This window comes from Drosophila takahashii, chromosome 2R, assembly GCF_030179915.1.
Source record: "Drosophila takahashii strain IR98-3 E-12201 chromosome 2R, DtakHiC1v2, whole genome shotgun sequence".
In the NCBI taxonomy this organism is placed as follows: Eukaryota; Metazoa; Arthropoda; class Insecta; order Diptera; family Drosophilidae; genus Drosophila; species Drosophila takahashii.
The window spans coordinates 24685614-24701067 of record NC_091679.1 but is presented as its reverse complement, the minus strand read 5'-3'; the positions used below and the strand labels follow the sequence as shown (position 1 = coordinate 24701067).

The 15454-nt window shown below is 42.1% G+C and overlaps 4 protein-coding genes across 4 annotated transcripts; 2 read left to right on the top strand and 2 right to left on the bottom strand.

Annotated features, from left to right (window-relative positions):
- Positions 1-6897: 6897 nt before the first annotated feature.
- LOC108057581 (uncharacterized) lies at positions 6898-7691 on the top strand. The gene has a single exon (XM_017141888.3). It carries the CDS (start codon positions 7128-7130, stop codon positions 7497-7499), a length of 372 nt encoding a protein of 123 aa, XP_016997377.2. The 5' UTR covers positions 6898-7127; the 3' UTR covers positions 7500-7691.
- A 193-nt stretch (positions 7692-7884) lies between these two features.
- SkpB (SKP1-related B) lies at positions 7885-8760 on the bottom strand. Its single transcript, XM_017141886.3, has 2 exons — positions 8552-8760; positions 7885-8479 (listed from the first exon to the last, which is right to left on the bottom strand). The coding sequence occupies exon 2, from the start codon at positions 8476-8478 to the stop codon at positions 7993-7995; it is 486 nt and encodes a 161-aa protein (XP_016997375.1). The 5' UTR covers position 8479; positions 8552-8760; the 3' UTR covers positions 7885-7992.
- A 226-nt stretch (positions 8761-8986) lies between these two features.
- Positions 8987-12343, top strand: Smyd4-4 (SET and MYND domain containing, class 4, member 4). Its single transcript, XM_017141940.3, has 3 exons — positions 8987-9713; positions 9785-10908; positions 11621-12343. The coding sequence occupies exons 1-3, from the start codon at positions 9450-9452 to the stop codon at positions 11955-11957; spliced, it is 1725 nt and encodes a 574-aa protein (XP_016997429.2). The 5' UTR covers positions 8987-9449; the 3' UTR covers positions 11958-12343.
- Positions 12344-12406: 63 nt separating this feature from the next.
- Positions 12407-13689, bottom strand: OSCP1 (Organic solute carrier partner 1). Its single transcript, XM_017141941.3, has 2 exons — positions 13551-13689; positions 12407-13248 (listed from the first exon to the last, which is right to left on the bottom strand). The coding sequence occupies exons 1-2, from the start codon at positions 13687-13689 to the stop codon at positions 12407-12409; spliced, it is 981 nt and encodes a 326-aa protein (XP_016997430.2).
- Positions 13690-15454: the final 1765 nt, after the last annotated feature.

Sequence of the window (15454 nt, the reverse complement as noted above, 5' to 3'; positions counted from 1 at the left end):
ACTCCTTACTCCCTTGTTCCTGGGTGACGTCATTGGGGACTTAAAGCCGACGACCGACAAATGTCATATCAATAGATGTGCTCTGAGGTTTTATGCCACCAGTCCCGAAAGCCATTTCAATGCATATGGCTCACTCCGCGCAGGTCGTGACCCCATCAATCGAAGATCTCTTTTACGGAACCGTTAAAACGATTGTAATACCGAAAACCTCTCTGAGTGTGTGAAACCAGGCACATTCTGTATACAAAATGTAATTTTTTTTAACCGGTTTATAACTCTTTCCTAGAACTACCTATTCAAAGGCTAACATTATAATAAAGTCCCTTGATAAAGCAAAAACGGTATATTACTCTTTCCAAAAACGTCCTGTTCAAAAGCTAAAACGATAATAAAATGGGATTTACTTAGAAATGTTTTATCTTTGCAAAAATGTTTTTAGCAGGAATAAAGCGTTTGTTGGTGCTCAAAAAAATGATGCAACTCTGATGATATTAAAATATATTTAAGCCGATTTTGTGGTTTGAATTTTTTTATTTTCCTGATGCTTTACACCTTTTATTTCCTACCAACTAAGTTCACCGCAAGTAACAAAAACCGAAAAGCCAGGCAGGATTAAAACCGATTAAAGAGCTCCCACCAACGGACTTTACATTCCAAATACCCACCAGTTTTTCCGCTCTCTTTGAAAATGTCACTTCCCGCTGGCAGTAATTAGAGAACCGGGATTCATATGCTCAACAGGATTCCGCCGTGAAATTCGAAAGGGAAATTTAAAATCAACGTTTTGGCATCAGCGTAGTCGTAGGAAAATGTGCGTGGCTTATATGTTAATTATGTTTGTATGGCTGTGAAAGTGAATTTCTACCACTCAAAAATTGTGGCCAACGCCAAGTCCATGTTAGTTCTTTCTATTCCATTTTTTTTAACATTTTCAGAAACAGTAAATAGAAAAGTTGGCGAAAACTGAAATTAATTGAGTTGGAACCTTTTACTGTGAAAGGTTAACCAGAGGTTCACCAACTTTCACATCGCAATAAGCGTAAATAAAACGCACGATGGAATATTTCTTTATACATAAACGATATTTGCGTACACTTTGGCCGGGGGAACTGCGATTGCTTTGTGCCGCTTCTTTGCCTTTTATGCAGGAAAACGAGTGTCGACGACATCGTTTGTCGGGCAAATTGAAATTTTATTATAGTCAGCTTATGTGTGCCGTACAATAAATTCTCATTTTGTATAACCAAACAACAACGGGGCCAACAACATCGAGATTAAGTTGGCGAAAGAAAGAAAAGTGAGGAGTGGAAAGTGGAGTCACGGCGGCCAGGTCGCTTGATTGAATTGACACGACAGAGCCCACCTGAAATCCCTCACCCGGGGATCCAATTCTCGCTGAAACTACTCCTCTCCTTGTGCGGCCCCCTTCTCCTCTCACCTTTGATATTTCAGGCGGGATAAAGAGTGGCAGCTCAAAATTGAATGAAAATATTAAAAAAAGAAAAAACAAGAAATAACGAGAGGAGAAAGTGTAAAAATAATGTACATAAATGATTTCCGTTCACTGCACAATTTCATTTATTTGCGAATAATTTCATTTAGCCCATAATTTCATAACGCGCTGACATTTAAGAGGGGATAAAGGCCTTTTGGTGTTTTGGTCAAATGATTTGGTGAATCCATTAGGCATATACGAGACGCGTCGAAGCCCAAAAGGATACTCGTATCCTTTAGGCTCCGGCCCTTTTGTTTGTTCTTTCGCTTCTTGTAATTTTCTTATGCCCGCCAGCCTTTTTTTCGGGCGAAGAACTTTTCCCTGCAGTTTGCCAAGCGGAATCTTTGCATAGGTCCTTCCTCGGTGGTTCTCGAGCGGCCTTTTACGGCCACTTCCTGGGGGAGAACCCTTTCCACCTGTTGCTTCCTGCCACCTCAGGTTCCTCGCCCAAGACGCAAAGCAATTTCATGCGCGTTTTTTCGGCGTGCTCATTAATTTAAAACAAGTTGACTATGTCAAATGACTTTGCCCCCGGCAACCGACAGCATCAGAGACTCGCGACTCGAGAGGTTCCATCGCGAAAAGGTCAGCTGTGAGTTGCAAAAGTTGCGGTTGCCCGATCCGATGCACTTACACTTGACACGTGTCGTTCGCCCAGATGGAGTGGGCTAAATCGGAGGTGTCAAAGTGCAAGAGCACTGGAAAAAATTACTAGTACCTCCACATATTGCTAAAAGAAATAGATAAATGCAAACGTATATTCCAGAAAAAAACCATTTTAAAAAATTACAAAAAAAAAAACATTTTAAATATGATTATATGCTTTTTTTTCACTCTTCTCAACTTAAATCTTGTGTAATTATCTTGAATTTGTCCCACTGTTAGTTTTCAAGAGATCTTTTAAAGACTGCCGTTAGCCTCAGATTTCAGCGAAATCTGATGACATGTTTTGATGAGTTTTTCTTTAATGTTAGCTAATGTCGCTACGAAATAGTTTTGTTTTTACTGAGAAATTGTTCCTATTTCTTTTTTTTAATCTAGTCGCTTGGGACATTTTTCTCACCGGTTTGTTAAGTAAGTTTCTTTACGCTTACAAATGAATTAATTTACAGAAATTAGCACATATTAGCATTTCTATAATATAAAGTATAATTTATAATATAATTATCAATAGGTACATATGTATAGAAATAAATCCTTTTGACAAGGTAATTAATTAGGTGAACGAATAGAATAAGCCGGTTATAGCCAAGCTTTACAAGGTAATATTAACGCACAAAGTAAACGGTATGAATCTCAACTGATGATCAACCACCTATGAGGTTCTTTGTCGAGTGTACTGTATTGTTTTAGCACTGGGAGCAAATTCTAATGGAAGTGCAGCGACAGGTGTCAGCGACAGAATGTGTTTTCTATGAAGATGGCCTTTTTATGCACACCAAGGAGAGCACTACTCTCCGCAACCACTGAGAAAATCGGTTTGGAAATACTTTGTACTTTTAAGTACTTTAAATATTTTTTGGGCTGGTGCAAGAGTTTTAAAGCAAATAGCCGCAGAGCAAAGCAAATCCAAAACAAGGAAAAATGAAATGCCAGTTAGAAAATGGGCGGGGAAGTAAAGGAGGTGGCAGGGGCGGAATGGCAAATGAAAGGAAGCGGAAACGCTCGGGCAGAAGTCGAACGAGCAACAGGAAGCGCCGGACAAACAAACAAACAAACGAACGTGCACACTTCAACACACGTGGACAACACAACACTTTTATGAAGCCAGCAACAAAAGCCAGAAATAATAACAAGCTGGCTCTAGCAGCTTGTCTCCGTATATTCCGTACCATTCTCTACTTTGTCGTTTGCAGAAACAAGGCGTGACACAGTTGTTGCACTTACAACACCCTCAAACACAGAGGAGCAGAACGACTCGCATTGGGTCAGCTGGCAGAGATGACAACTTGGATCTATTCTGAAAGTTATAACCGGATTAAAGTTTTTACAGCTTACCTTCGCGAAGGGAATGGATGGACGTTTTTAAGAGCGATCAAAACGTTGAACTTAGAATATTCCTACAATGTATTTATTAAGTAAATAAGTAAGTAAATTAAGTAATTAAATAAATTTAAAAATTTGTTAAGTACCTACTTTTTAAAAAGAAAGGTAATGCCCCGATACGACCTAAACTTGTTTTTGTATTAGGGACTGTCCACACACTACTTGATAAAAGTTAGTCTTTTTTAACAATTTTTATACAACAAAATTAATTTGTTTCACAGGAGTAATCTTTTGGCTCTAGGTGACTATATAGACAGCTCTTAAGAACAATTTTAAAATAAACAAGAGAGAACGCTATAGTCGGGTTGGTGTCCCGACTATCTAATACCCGTCACTCAGCTAAAGGGAGTGCGAACGCTGTGTCGGGTTGGTGTCCCGACTAATAATCGTAACTCAGCTAAAGGGAGAGCGAGGGAGATAGATATATGTTGACAATTTATAAAGCGTATAACTTTTTAATGAATGGTCCGATTTGAAAAATGTCTTCTACATTTCGATAGGTGTAAATATACACAACAAAATTGCATTTATACTTCTCGGAAATCTTTAAAGATGTGGGCGCATGACCCATTTTAAAATCGTTAGTCGGCGATTGTGGGCGTTAGAGAGGGCGTGGCGCTCGTCTAAAATAAACTTGCGCTGCGTAGGAAGCCAAAGAATATGTGTGGGAAATCTCAACCTTCTAGCTTTTGTAGTTTCTGAGATCTCAGCGTTCATACAGACAGACAGACGGACAGACGGACATGGCTAGATTGACTCGGCTAGTGACCCTGATCAAGAATATATATACTTTATGGGGTCGGAAACGCTTCCTTCTAGCTGTTACATACTTTTGCACGAATCTAGTATACCCTTTTACTCTACGAGTAACGGGTATAATTATAATTTGAATCATGATGTATATGCTAGTGAAATTAATTGTTAATTTAAAAAATAAATATTACAGAATTTTTAAATATATCAATTCATGCTGTGCGTACTAAGGTAGTTCTACCAATTTTTTCCGATAGTCTCTTTCTTTATTTTAGCTCCAACTATGCTTGCTGCGTGATGAATAATATAGTTCGTGGGCATCGCTGTCAGCACATGGTACTGGGTCGTGTCTTATTTATAGACCCAACCGTCTGTCCTCCCGGGCTTTGTGTCAAAGTCAGCCTGTCAGATGCATCAAGTCGAGTTCAGTTCCCTGAAGTTTCGTTTCTAGTCCAGAGTGCAACTGCAGCCAAGTTGGACATCTGTTTGCACTTTCTGCCCATTGTCCCATGTAGTTTGCTCTGGACAAGCTGTGTGGCAAAGAGCATAGCTAATAACAAGTTGACAGAAACAACAATGAAACTGCATTTTCGGTGAAATTGCCCTGAGCCCGAGTAAATTAAGTCTGGCTCTTTTGATTTTGGCACCCCACCGATCGTATGAATTTCCAAAAAATCCTGCTCGGGCGCCATCTATTCCAATTTGTGGGCAATTTGACTGCCATTAAATTTGCCATTTCTTCGCAAGTAGTGGGTGCAGTACATTGAACCGGGTGAGCTGAAAGGAAAAAAGGAAATTGCTTATTGTTCGCCTGCCGTGTTTTCTTTTTTTCTCTTGTGGCATCAGTTTCAGGCAGCTACTTACCTTTGCCTGTCAGGTTTTCCCTGGGGATTCGCTGGGTTTTGGAGAATTTTCCGCCAGTTCAATGCACAGCGACGAAGTTGAAAGGTCGCTACTTAGATTTATGGCCGGGATAGCTTTAACCCACTGCACTTTGAAAGAAAGTATTTCATTTGCTTTTGTTGGTAACTTGAACAAAGTAATTATTGCACGATAACAGTTTGTTTTCATAAAACAATTTTAATGGTCTTTAATCTTAATTCGAAACCACCACCTACAAGAACGTCAACATTACTTACGTATTAGTAATATTTCAAGTTTAGTTACATTAGTAGCAATAATTAGCTGCATGATTAGTTTTGTACGGTGTAATTATTACCAAATATTTAATTAAAAGCTTGTACGTTGTCGTGGCAAATAAAGAACCATGGAAAATCGATTAAATATTTATTAACAAATCGAGATATTTTAAATTAATAAAATAAATTGTAAATCGGTCTAATCTAATTTAGCAAGATTTCATAGTAAGCAAAAAGTTTAAAGGCAAACAAAGTATTGGGCTACAATAAGTACAACAGCGAGAACGCTATAGTCGAGTGCTTCGACTATTAGATACCCGTTACTCAGCTAAACAACTTAATAGAAATATGCCTTCTTATATGTTTTTCGCCGCTCGATTTTTACCCAGGGATCTCTTTCTAAAAGAGGCTTAATATAACTTTTAATTCTGCCTAGCACATCTTCCGTCTCTCTCTAGCGCAGGTGAATCCACTTGTAAAAAACGTATACGAGCAAAAAGAGACAAAATGCGCGCCCCATTTCAAATAATTTAAAATTTGCATTAACATAATGTGAATTAGAGTGACCACAGAAAAAAACGCAGATTTTTTCCAATGCCATTTCCTAGATGGCGCTAGTGTATATTGTATTGCGCCATCTACCGCCAGATATTGGTACTACTGGTCATGAAAGGCGGAAATGTAGGCGCTGGCCAGGTTTAAGCGTTTATTGGGTTTGTGGGCGTTAGAGTGGGCGTGGCAATTTTTTACTTGGCCAATCGATAGGTATTGACGAAGCGAATACATATCAGTTACTATTTTTATAATAGCTTCAAAACTGTGGGCGTTAGAGGGGGCTTGTGGGCGTTAGAGGGGGCGTGGCACCTTTTTGAAACAAACATGCGCTGCGTAGGTGCTCCTAGAAACTGCATGCAAAATGCCAATCTTCTAGCTTTTAAAGTTTCCGAGATCTCAGCGTTCATACGGACAGACAGACAGACAGACAGACAAACAGACAGACAGACAGACAGACAGACAGACAGACAGACAGACAGACAGACAGACAGACAGACGGACAGACAGACGGACAGACGGACATGGCTAGATCGACTCGGCTAGTGATCCTGATCAAGAATATATATACTTTATGGGGTCGGAAACGCTTCCTTTTAGCTGTTACATACTTTTGCACGAATACAATATACCCTTTTACTCTACGAGTAACGGGTATAAAAACTTGAATATCAAAATTATTTATAATTTGTTTTTGTTTTCTACAATTAATACTACATTTAAAGAAATAAATACAGTTTTCTTAAAATATCTACCAAAAAAATTTTATTTATTTTTAAATATTATTTAAATTATTTATCAGTGTTACAGAAACGTAATAAATTGAAGTAAAACATTAAATAAAGTACATTTTGGCAAGCCAAATTTCAACTTTCAAAAGTTTAGATATCAAATTTTGTAACGAGAAATAATTATGCATTCGACTAAAAATATACACTTTCTAAAAATTAATTTACCTTACAATTTTCACACATTGCAGGGCTGGGCACTATGATCGAAATACGGTCATACCACAACAGCTGTTTTTCGCAATTTGAAGATTTGTTTATTATCTTGCAATTGGATTTTTGTGAATCACTTGTAATTCACTGCCAAAACGATCAGCGTGCCTTGCCAGTTTCGTCAGACCAGGAAACTTAACCATGGAACAGGAAAGCTGCAGGAATATCAGACGGGAAAAGAACCCATGGCAGGACGACGGATCCTCCATCGCGGTCTTCTACGAATTCGTCTCCAAGAACGTGTCCATGCCCTCTGACCTGGGTGAACTGATCGCATACGTGTTGCTTCTGGTCATTACGTGGTACACACTCCTCTTCGCCCTCCGGTTCCTACTCTCTCTGGTGAAACCCGTCCTGGTTGTGCTGGTGGCACTGTTCCTCTTCCGATTCGTGCGATCCTTCGAGCTTGAGGACCTCATCGATTTTGTCTTCACAATTTTGGGTCTGGTCCTTAATCTGGTGGGATCCATCGTTGCCAAATTCATGGAGTTCATCTTGAGGATTTTTAATTAAAACACGTAGGTTGTCAGAAATCCATATTCCATTGTTATGCGCGCTGTAAATGACATAAACTTCATATATACATATGTAAAATGCATGTGCACATTTGTTATTATTTTTACAAACATAATTTTGTACGCAATTAAAAATTATAAGTCTATGTATAAGTATTATTACTAAATAAATGGAAGTATTCAAAAGGCACAGTGCGCCTTTAATTGTTCTTTATACCTACTTTCCTACACTCGAACTACCAAAATTAAGAAATTTGATACGTTTAAGCTGAAACCATTTCCTGCCTTAAATAAAATTGTAAAATTCCAAGCAACTTATTCGGAATGTGAAGAAATTAATCAGTCATAAAAAACAAAACTGTGATTTTGCAATGGTCTATTTATTTTGATAGTTAACGGTGCACAAAAATCCAGGTATAACCGAATTTTAACCAAATGAGTATGTCTATATGTAGGACCCCATAATATTAGCTAAAGGAATCCACATTCGATTACTTCTCCTCGCACCACTCGTTCTCCTTCCGCACCTGCTCCTCCTCCTGCGGCGAAAAGTCGTTGTTGATGGCGAAGGTGTCGCGGATGTCCTGCGGCGACTTGCCCTTGATCATATTGGCCACCGTCTTGCAGGTGACGTCCAGCAGCCCCTGGATGTTCAGGTAGTTGGCAGCCAGGATCAGCTCGAACAGAGTGCCCTGGTCGACCTTGAGGAAGTCGGCGTCCCAGGACGAAATGTCATCCGTGCGCTTCTCCTTGTTCTCGTCCTCCTCGGCCACCATGGGATCGTCCTTGTGGTAGGTGGCCCAGTGGAGCACCTTCTTCAGGATCAGCGAGTTGACATTCGGCAAGGGCAGCACGCTGTTGTCGCTCTCATCGCCCAGATCCTCGAGGGCCGTGCGAATCGTTTCCGAGCACTTGGCGATCTCCTGGTCCGTGTCGAAGATCTCCTTGTCCGCCGACTCCAGCCGAATGATGGGCATGCTACAAAATCGAATGGGCCATAAATTCATCACTCTGCCCACGACCTTTTATTTTTATATTAATTTTACGTACTTCCCTGCTCTTGGTTCTCTGGTTTTGGGATGAAAACGATTTGATTTATTTGCAGTTCGCAGCCAAACAAAATTTTTACACAGAACACGGGTGCCACTTAGCTGTGGCCTACTGGCTAAAAATAATATTCCCTTGCCTTCAACTTGAACCGAACTGGTGCGGCGGCCGTCTGACAGCAGGGCGATGGTAAAACAAACAGTCTGGCTGCCAATATTTACCCGAATTCTTCAAAAACTTGGAAACTGTCGCAAGAGGAAGAGGAAATTGGAAAAACGAATCGTGCCAGTGTGTGCACCGCCTTGGGGGAATTCAAAGATGGCGCCAAAATAGATTTCTGATGTGCAAACACTGCTGAGTTCCAAATAATGTCAAAGGTGTGTTAGGAATAGTTTAAAAATAAAAAGCAAATAATTTGAAAAATGGAAAAATTAACTTATTAGTAATTTTCTATTTTTTCCAAATATATACTTTTAGGATTCAAATAATTATATTTCTGCACAATATCTTTTGGGTGTGTGTCCTGGCTAACGCACGCAACTATCTCGCGGTACTTTTTAGTGCATTTCGAGCGTCGCAGGGTTAATTATTTGCAGGCTACACTCCACACTGCTTCCAGCGGATTGGCAAAAAAATAACATTAAAATCGCCCTGTGGATAATCGCAATATTGCCGAGCCGAAATCGTCTGTGAAATCGCTAATTAGCGGTCAGCACCAGCGCCAGCTAAAGAATTCGCGGCACCGGCAGTGGGCCAAACGAGCCGATTTTGCGGTTGAAAAAAACAGGCGGCGGCGTCGACACGCGGACCGAACCGAAGGATCCGAACCAAACCGATCCGATCTGATCCGGAGAAGCCTCCAGGAGCCACGGAGCCACAGGACCAGCACCCCGCACAAGAGATGGACGTGTACGACGTGAGCGATGATCTGGTGAAGAAGCTGAACGACTGGAAGCTGATCGGCATCATATCCGGCAAGTTCAACGAGCTGAAGGAGAACCACCGCAAGGTGGACTTCGTGGAGCGGGCGCTCATTGACTTCAAGTACATGGAGAAGATCTTCCTGAACGTGACGCTGCGGGAGGACAAGTGCAACAAGCGGAGCGTCGAGTTCCGGATGCTGGGCAACGAGCAGTTCTCGCTGAAGAACCGGAAATACTTTCAGGTGATAACCTGAAACCTCCTCCTCCTCGGATGACCATATCTCTAATGCTATTCCTCTGTATTCCTCCACAGGCCCTGGAGCTGTACAACAAAAGCATATGCTATGCCGAGCCCAACTCGGAGCACCTGTCCATAGGCTATGCCAACCGGTCGGCGGTGCTGTTCGAGTGGAAGCGCTACCGGGAGTGCCTGGCCAACATCGAGCTGGCCAGGAAGGCCAACTACCCGGCGAGACTGAGCCACAAGCTGGACAAGCGGGAGCGGGACTGCCAGCAGCTGCTCGACCAGCAGCCGCCGGATGTGGTGCCCTACGAGTTCAAGCTCGGCTTCGATTCGCACGCCCAGGTGCCGTACATCGCCGACTGCTTGGAGCTGCGCGAGTCCGCCGACGAGGGTCGCTTTGTGGTGAGCAATCGGGACCTGGTCGTCGGCGACCTGGTGGCCGTGGAGCAGCCCTTCTGTTCCACCCTGCTGCCGCCCATGCGGTACATTCGGTGTGCCACCTGCAAGCGAGAGAACTACCTGACCCTTGTGCCCTGCGACATCTGCTGCTCCGTGATGTTCTGCTCCAAGGACTGCAAGCAGCGGGCCATGGCCACCTACCACCGCTTCGAGTGCCCCATCATTGACTTTCTGCACCGCATGTTCAACAAGATCCACGGCATCGCGCTGCGCACCACGCTGGCCGCCCTGGATCTCTATCCCAGCATCGAGGAGCTGATGGCGTTCTGCGAGCAGCCGCAGAACCAGCACAAGTGCGCCTTCGACCTGGACTACGGGCAGCTGTCGCCGCAGGAGCACTATCGGGCCATCCACGGACTGGTGACCAACCAGCACCTGCGCTCCGTCTCCGATCTCTTCCAGCGCTCCGTGGTCTGTGCCGTGCTCAAGCACTTTATAATCGAATACACGCCGCTCAAGGGGCACTTGGGCGGCGAGGAGGGCATGAACTTCTTCACGGATCTGCTGTTCCGGCACCTGCAGACCTCGCCCTCGAATATGCACGGCATCGATCTGGTGGAGCAGGTCAACGAGACCAAGGACGACCAGACGCACTCGTCGGGGGCGTACGCCTTCCTCTCGCTGCTGAATCACTCGTGTGCGCCCAATACCTTGAGGATATACGAGGGCACCAAGGCGTACCTGTTCGTCCTGCGGCCTATTAAGGCGGGAAATGTGCTCTACGACAACTATGGGTGAGTATTGGCTGGGCTAATTATTATAGATTTATAGCTTAGCTCTAGTTTGAGTAATAAGTATGAATCTATAGCTCAAAATAGAGTTAATTTGGGCTATTTATTTTCGTTTATTCATTAGTAGACCTCGGAGTTTGCATATTTGTCCATTTTTGGTCCGATTTTTACCATAATTTCTAGGTAGGTGCCATATTTTTCAAATTCGGATGCATATCGGAAATATGCAAAATATATCCATAAAATATGCGAAATATATTCTGCCCATTTTACTATTTTTGCCTCTTCTCGCCTACTCGTTGGAAATATAAATCGGGTTTCCTTAAATTTGGGAATAAATTAGGTATCTCAGAAATGACGAAAAGGAACAAACAATATTCTTCGGGAAAATTAGGTTGGCTATGAAATGGTCAATCTTGAATAGTTCAGTTTATTTTATATTTTGCATATTTTATGCATAGGCATTTTAAGCAAAAATGCAAAAAAATAAAATAAAATATGCCATTATTTTAAACTATATTTTTATTGAAACGAACTTTGGTGTTTTCGGAATTGATCTATCTTTATCCTATAAAAATATGCAAATATGCAAAATCCGAGGTCTATTTATTAGTCTTATTCCTCCAAACTTATATAACAATAGATTACAATAAAATACAGTCTCTAAGCTTACTCTTTACCAACTACTAATTCTAATAAATACCCAATATTTCAGCGCCCACTTCGCCATCTTCAGCAAGCAGCAGCGGTTGGACACGCTGTCCATGCAGTACCGCTTCGACTGCAAGTGCGAGGGCTGCGAACTGGACTACCCCACCTTCGGGCGGATGCCGCACAAGGCGACGGTGCCGTCGGTCACGGATGACACGGACATGAAGTCGCTGGGCGCCTACAACTACGACTTTGCGGTGAGCAACTACCGCAAGTACTGCGACTTTCTCACGCAATACGGAGCCGCCTATCCGTGCGAGCAGATCAGCTCCGCGGAGGAGTGCCTCAAGATGGCCCTGCATATCATGGTGGACGCAGTGCCGCTCAAGGCGAAGATGTAATAGGATCCTGCCGCTGGAAAAACCAACACCACAACCACCACCAACACGGACGAACTTTTCCTTTGCTGACTCCGATGGGAGGCAGCGTATTACAAGCGAGACACACAAAACGAGGAGAGTAATTGATTATATTCATGTTGTTGCCATAAGTCTGGAGCGCAGGCAGCAGCGCGATGAGGATGATGAGGAGCACGCCCTTAACTTTTATATTTGTAATTGTACATTTCGACCCTTGGTTCTATTTTACCCTGCACCGCACACCCCCACCACACATTTCACAGTTGTTCACAACAAGTCGCAAGCTCAAAATTCTAACGTTGATTTATTTTTTGATCACAACAATGTCTTCGATGAAAACAAAACAAAAACAAACGAGAACTATGCAACTTACGGCGTTTTTATAATTCATTTACAAAAACCAACTGACGAGAAATACAATATTTTCTAAACTAAGGCATTTTGCTGTACAAGTCGAGCAGGTTCTGGTTCAAGAAGGATCCTCCTCCTCGAGACATCGTCGTCGCTTCCTTTTCGGATGTTGGGCTCGTGGGCTGAAGCTGGACGAACTCGCAGGCAGAGGAACTGGCCGATGGATCGTCGAAAAGCACGTTGCCGAAGGTCTGCTCGAACTGCTGCTGGAACTGGCGGGCGTTGATGGGCTGCAGATCCTCGCCTTGCGGTGGATTTACGTTCAGCTGGGCGGCCAGTTGATCCATGCTGTTGGGCTCCCGCTGCTGCCGTTCCCGCTGCTCTGCACTTTTCGCATAGATATTATCGCCGGCCGTTTGAACGTATTCCGTGAAGTAATCCTGGTCCACCTCCTTGAAGAAACTACCGTCCATGGCCTGGAAGCCCATGCGAATCAGCAGCGATATCTTGGTGTTGAAGCACTGCAGCCAGGAGCGATTCGTCTGGTAGATGGAGAGCTGCGCCTCCTCCCCGCTGGCGTTCCAAAAGTCCAGGAGCGTGTTCTTTGTGAAGTCAATCAGCATGTGCCGCTTGGCATCCGGATACAACCTGTTGACCGCCTCCAGGTGCCGAAAGGTAATCTCCAGCAGGTGGTGTTGATGGCGGGAAACGAACAATTGCCACTTGTAGACCATGGTCATCAGGTTCCACAGTTTCGACATCGACTGCTCATCGAGTCGCATCAAAGAGCAGGTGGCTATGTCATTCAGCATGAACTTGCAATGCTCGGCAGTCAGGAGTTGGGCATTATTCGACTTCGATCCGTTCAGCAGAGAGTCTATAAATTTGGGCTCGAGCAGTACTGTAGTCACATCATGAATAACTGTAGGATAAAATATTTCAAATCTTAGGGCCGTTTATAGGAACTTGGAGCTTAAAAAGAACTGGCGTTCAGCATGGAAAAATCTCCAAATGTTTTAAAATCTCCAAATGTTTTAAAACTCAAAACCATAAAAAGCATACGATTTGACTAAACTTTTTAAAGCACTTTCAGAATTCAGTACACTTTGACCTTTGCTAAACACAAAAGGCCAGTTTGCGAAATTCAAGGACATCCAATAACTGAAATATTATATTTGTGGTTTCAAGTTCCTAGTTCCTAGCTGACTTTATAGATTTCCTCACCCTGGACAGATTTATCCTGTGCAATCTGCTGCGCCTTCAGTCGCTGATCGATCACGTAGAGCATCTCACATCCCAAATTAACCAGTATGAAGACATTAGCCCGGGGATTCGACAGTTGGTGCGGACTAAAAAGGGCCATTGTTCGGTTGGCGACTTGAAGGCACGGGTGGCTATTGCAAACTAAACTGGTAAACCGAAGACTTCGTCAAGCACGCAAGGCTGGGACTCAAAATGTTATTGGATTTTCGGTTTCCGTGCGGACTGCCGGCCCCCATTTACACGGAAAATAATTGGGAAAACATGTACAAAATACTTACAGTTCTCATTACGGTACCTTTTGCTTAGTTAGATGTTTTATCCACTTTTTTGCTGAATAGCTTAAGAAAAAGGTCCTGATTTTTGGATGGTTTTATAAAGATCGTTTATATATTTGTAGGGCAAATTTTACGTACCAATTCGGATACATTATTTTTAATGAAAATACTATAAGTCGTCGTAATAATTGTTTGTTTGTCTAACTTTTGGTTTCTAAAATATGGTTTGTATAACAATTGTTTCAATTAAACTAATTTTAATTTTATTTTTGGCTAAAGTAACGTTTAAATCTCGATTAGTTTAAAAAGTTCTCTAAATCCGCTCCTATATAATTTGGCAATAGCCGTTTTTCCCAGTGTTCAGCCGCATTTGATGGCTCTATGAGAGCCTCGGCAACGTCTTTCAGTGCAAACAATAACAAAAGCCCGTCCACGGCGACAGGACAGACGACGTGTATAATTATGGCAACCATGGGGAAAGGACCTCCACCAGCGCCGGGCACTAAAATTTATTGATTTGTAAATTTCCATTTCAAACGCAGGGCAATTAGCCCGGAAATTATGGCAGCAGGTTGAAAAGTTAAAACGTTTGCTCATGTGGGAGACGGAGCCGCTGACGTTGGCATTATCCTTATCCGCCCACTAAACGTACATTATACCAATATGGAAAGCTCCCACGAACTGCAGACTTGTCTGCTAATTTGTCCGTCGAGTGGAGTGATTGGTGGTTGGTTGGTGGGTTTACCACCCAGTTGCAGGGAACCTGTGAGGCAAGCACCTGCAGCGAAGGTCGCCCGGAAAAGATGCCGGAAGTTGCGTGATTCCCCACGACCACAAAAGCCAAGAATGGTTTCCATAAAGCTGGTTACTTCAAAAAGACCTGTGTTTTCGGAAAAGAGCTAACTTTTTAAATTTAAATATAATCTGTCAAGATTAATCAAGTCATTAATCCTTGACTATCCGAAGTAAACTTTTTAAGGTTGTTATAACTTAGAAGTTTTGAGTTTTTAATTGAATATCTCATTTTATCAAATATCATATGATTTCTAAAGTTAAACTCAAATAATAACTGTTATTTGTTGAGTTTTATAGTACTTAATATAACTGAAAATTTACAGGTCTTTCTTGCAACTAAAAATTAAACTCAAACTTCTGTGGGTAAAATAAATTTAAAAATATATATATTTATACAATATTCCAGGCATTTTTTTATAAGATTTTTACTAAGTTATATAGAACGCATTAGCACTTTTTTATTTTATTTATTATAAAAGAAAAAACCGTTATTTTTTGATGGCTAAAAAATATTTAAACTTCTTCCAAACTCTTTCTTGTGCATGATTAAAAAAAAACAGTTATTTTCGGTCCTTGAATATAATTATTGTATTATTTAACACCTAACATTCTAAAGGCAAATAATCCTTATTCACATAATCGCAGGCTGTTGCTGTTTCAAACCTTCGAAGATTTCTGGGTCGAAAAAATTGCCGCCCAATTTCAAATGCAATAGCTATCGATAAGCAACTCACGAGCTTATGATATTTTTACCAGTTCATTGGCAGTAAGATTACACTTTTACGTTTCGTTACG

Excerpts from the sequence above, each read along its gene's own strand:
- LOC108057581 (XM_017141888.3), top strand. The coding sequence starts at position 7,128 with ATGGAACAGGAAAGCTGCAGGAATATCAGACGGGAAAAGAACCCATGG.
- SkpB (XM_017141886.3), bottom strand. The coding sequence starts at position 8,478 with ATGCCCATCATTCGGCTGGAGTCGGCGGACAAGGAGATCTTCGACACG.
- Smyd4-4 (XM_017141940.3), top strand. The coding sequence starts at position 9,450 with ATGGACGTGTACGACGTGAGCGATGATCTGGTGAAGAAGCTGAACGAC. Across the intron at positions 9,714-9,784 it reads AGAACCGGAAATACTTTCAG|GCCCTGGAGCTGTACAACAA; the intron begins GTGATAACCTGA and ends ATTCCTCCACAG. Across the intron at positions 10,909-11,620 it reads GTGCTCTACGACAACTATGG|CGCCCACTTCGCCATCTTCA; the intron begins GTGAGTATTGGC and ends CCAATATTTCAG.
- OSCP1 (XM_017141941.3), bottom strand. The coding sequence starts at position 13,689 with ATGGCCCTTTTTAGTCCGCACCAACTGTCGAATCCCCGGGCTAATGTC. Across the intron at positions 13,249-13,550 it reads ACAGGATAAATCTGTCCAGG|TTATTCATGATGTGACTACA; the intron begins GTGAGGAAATCT and ends TTTATCCTACAG.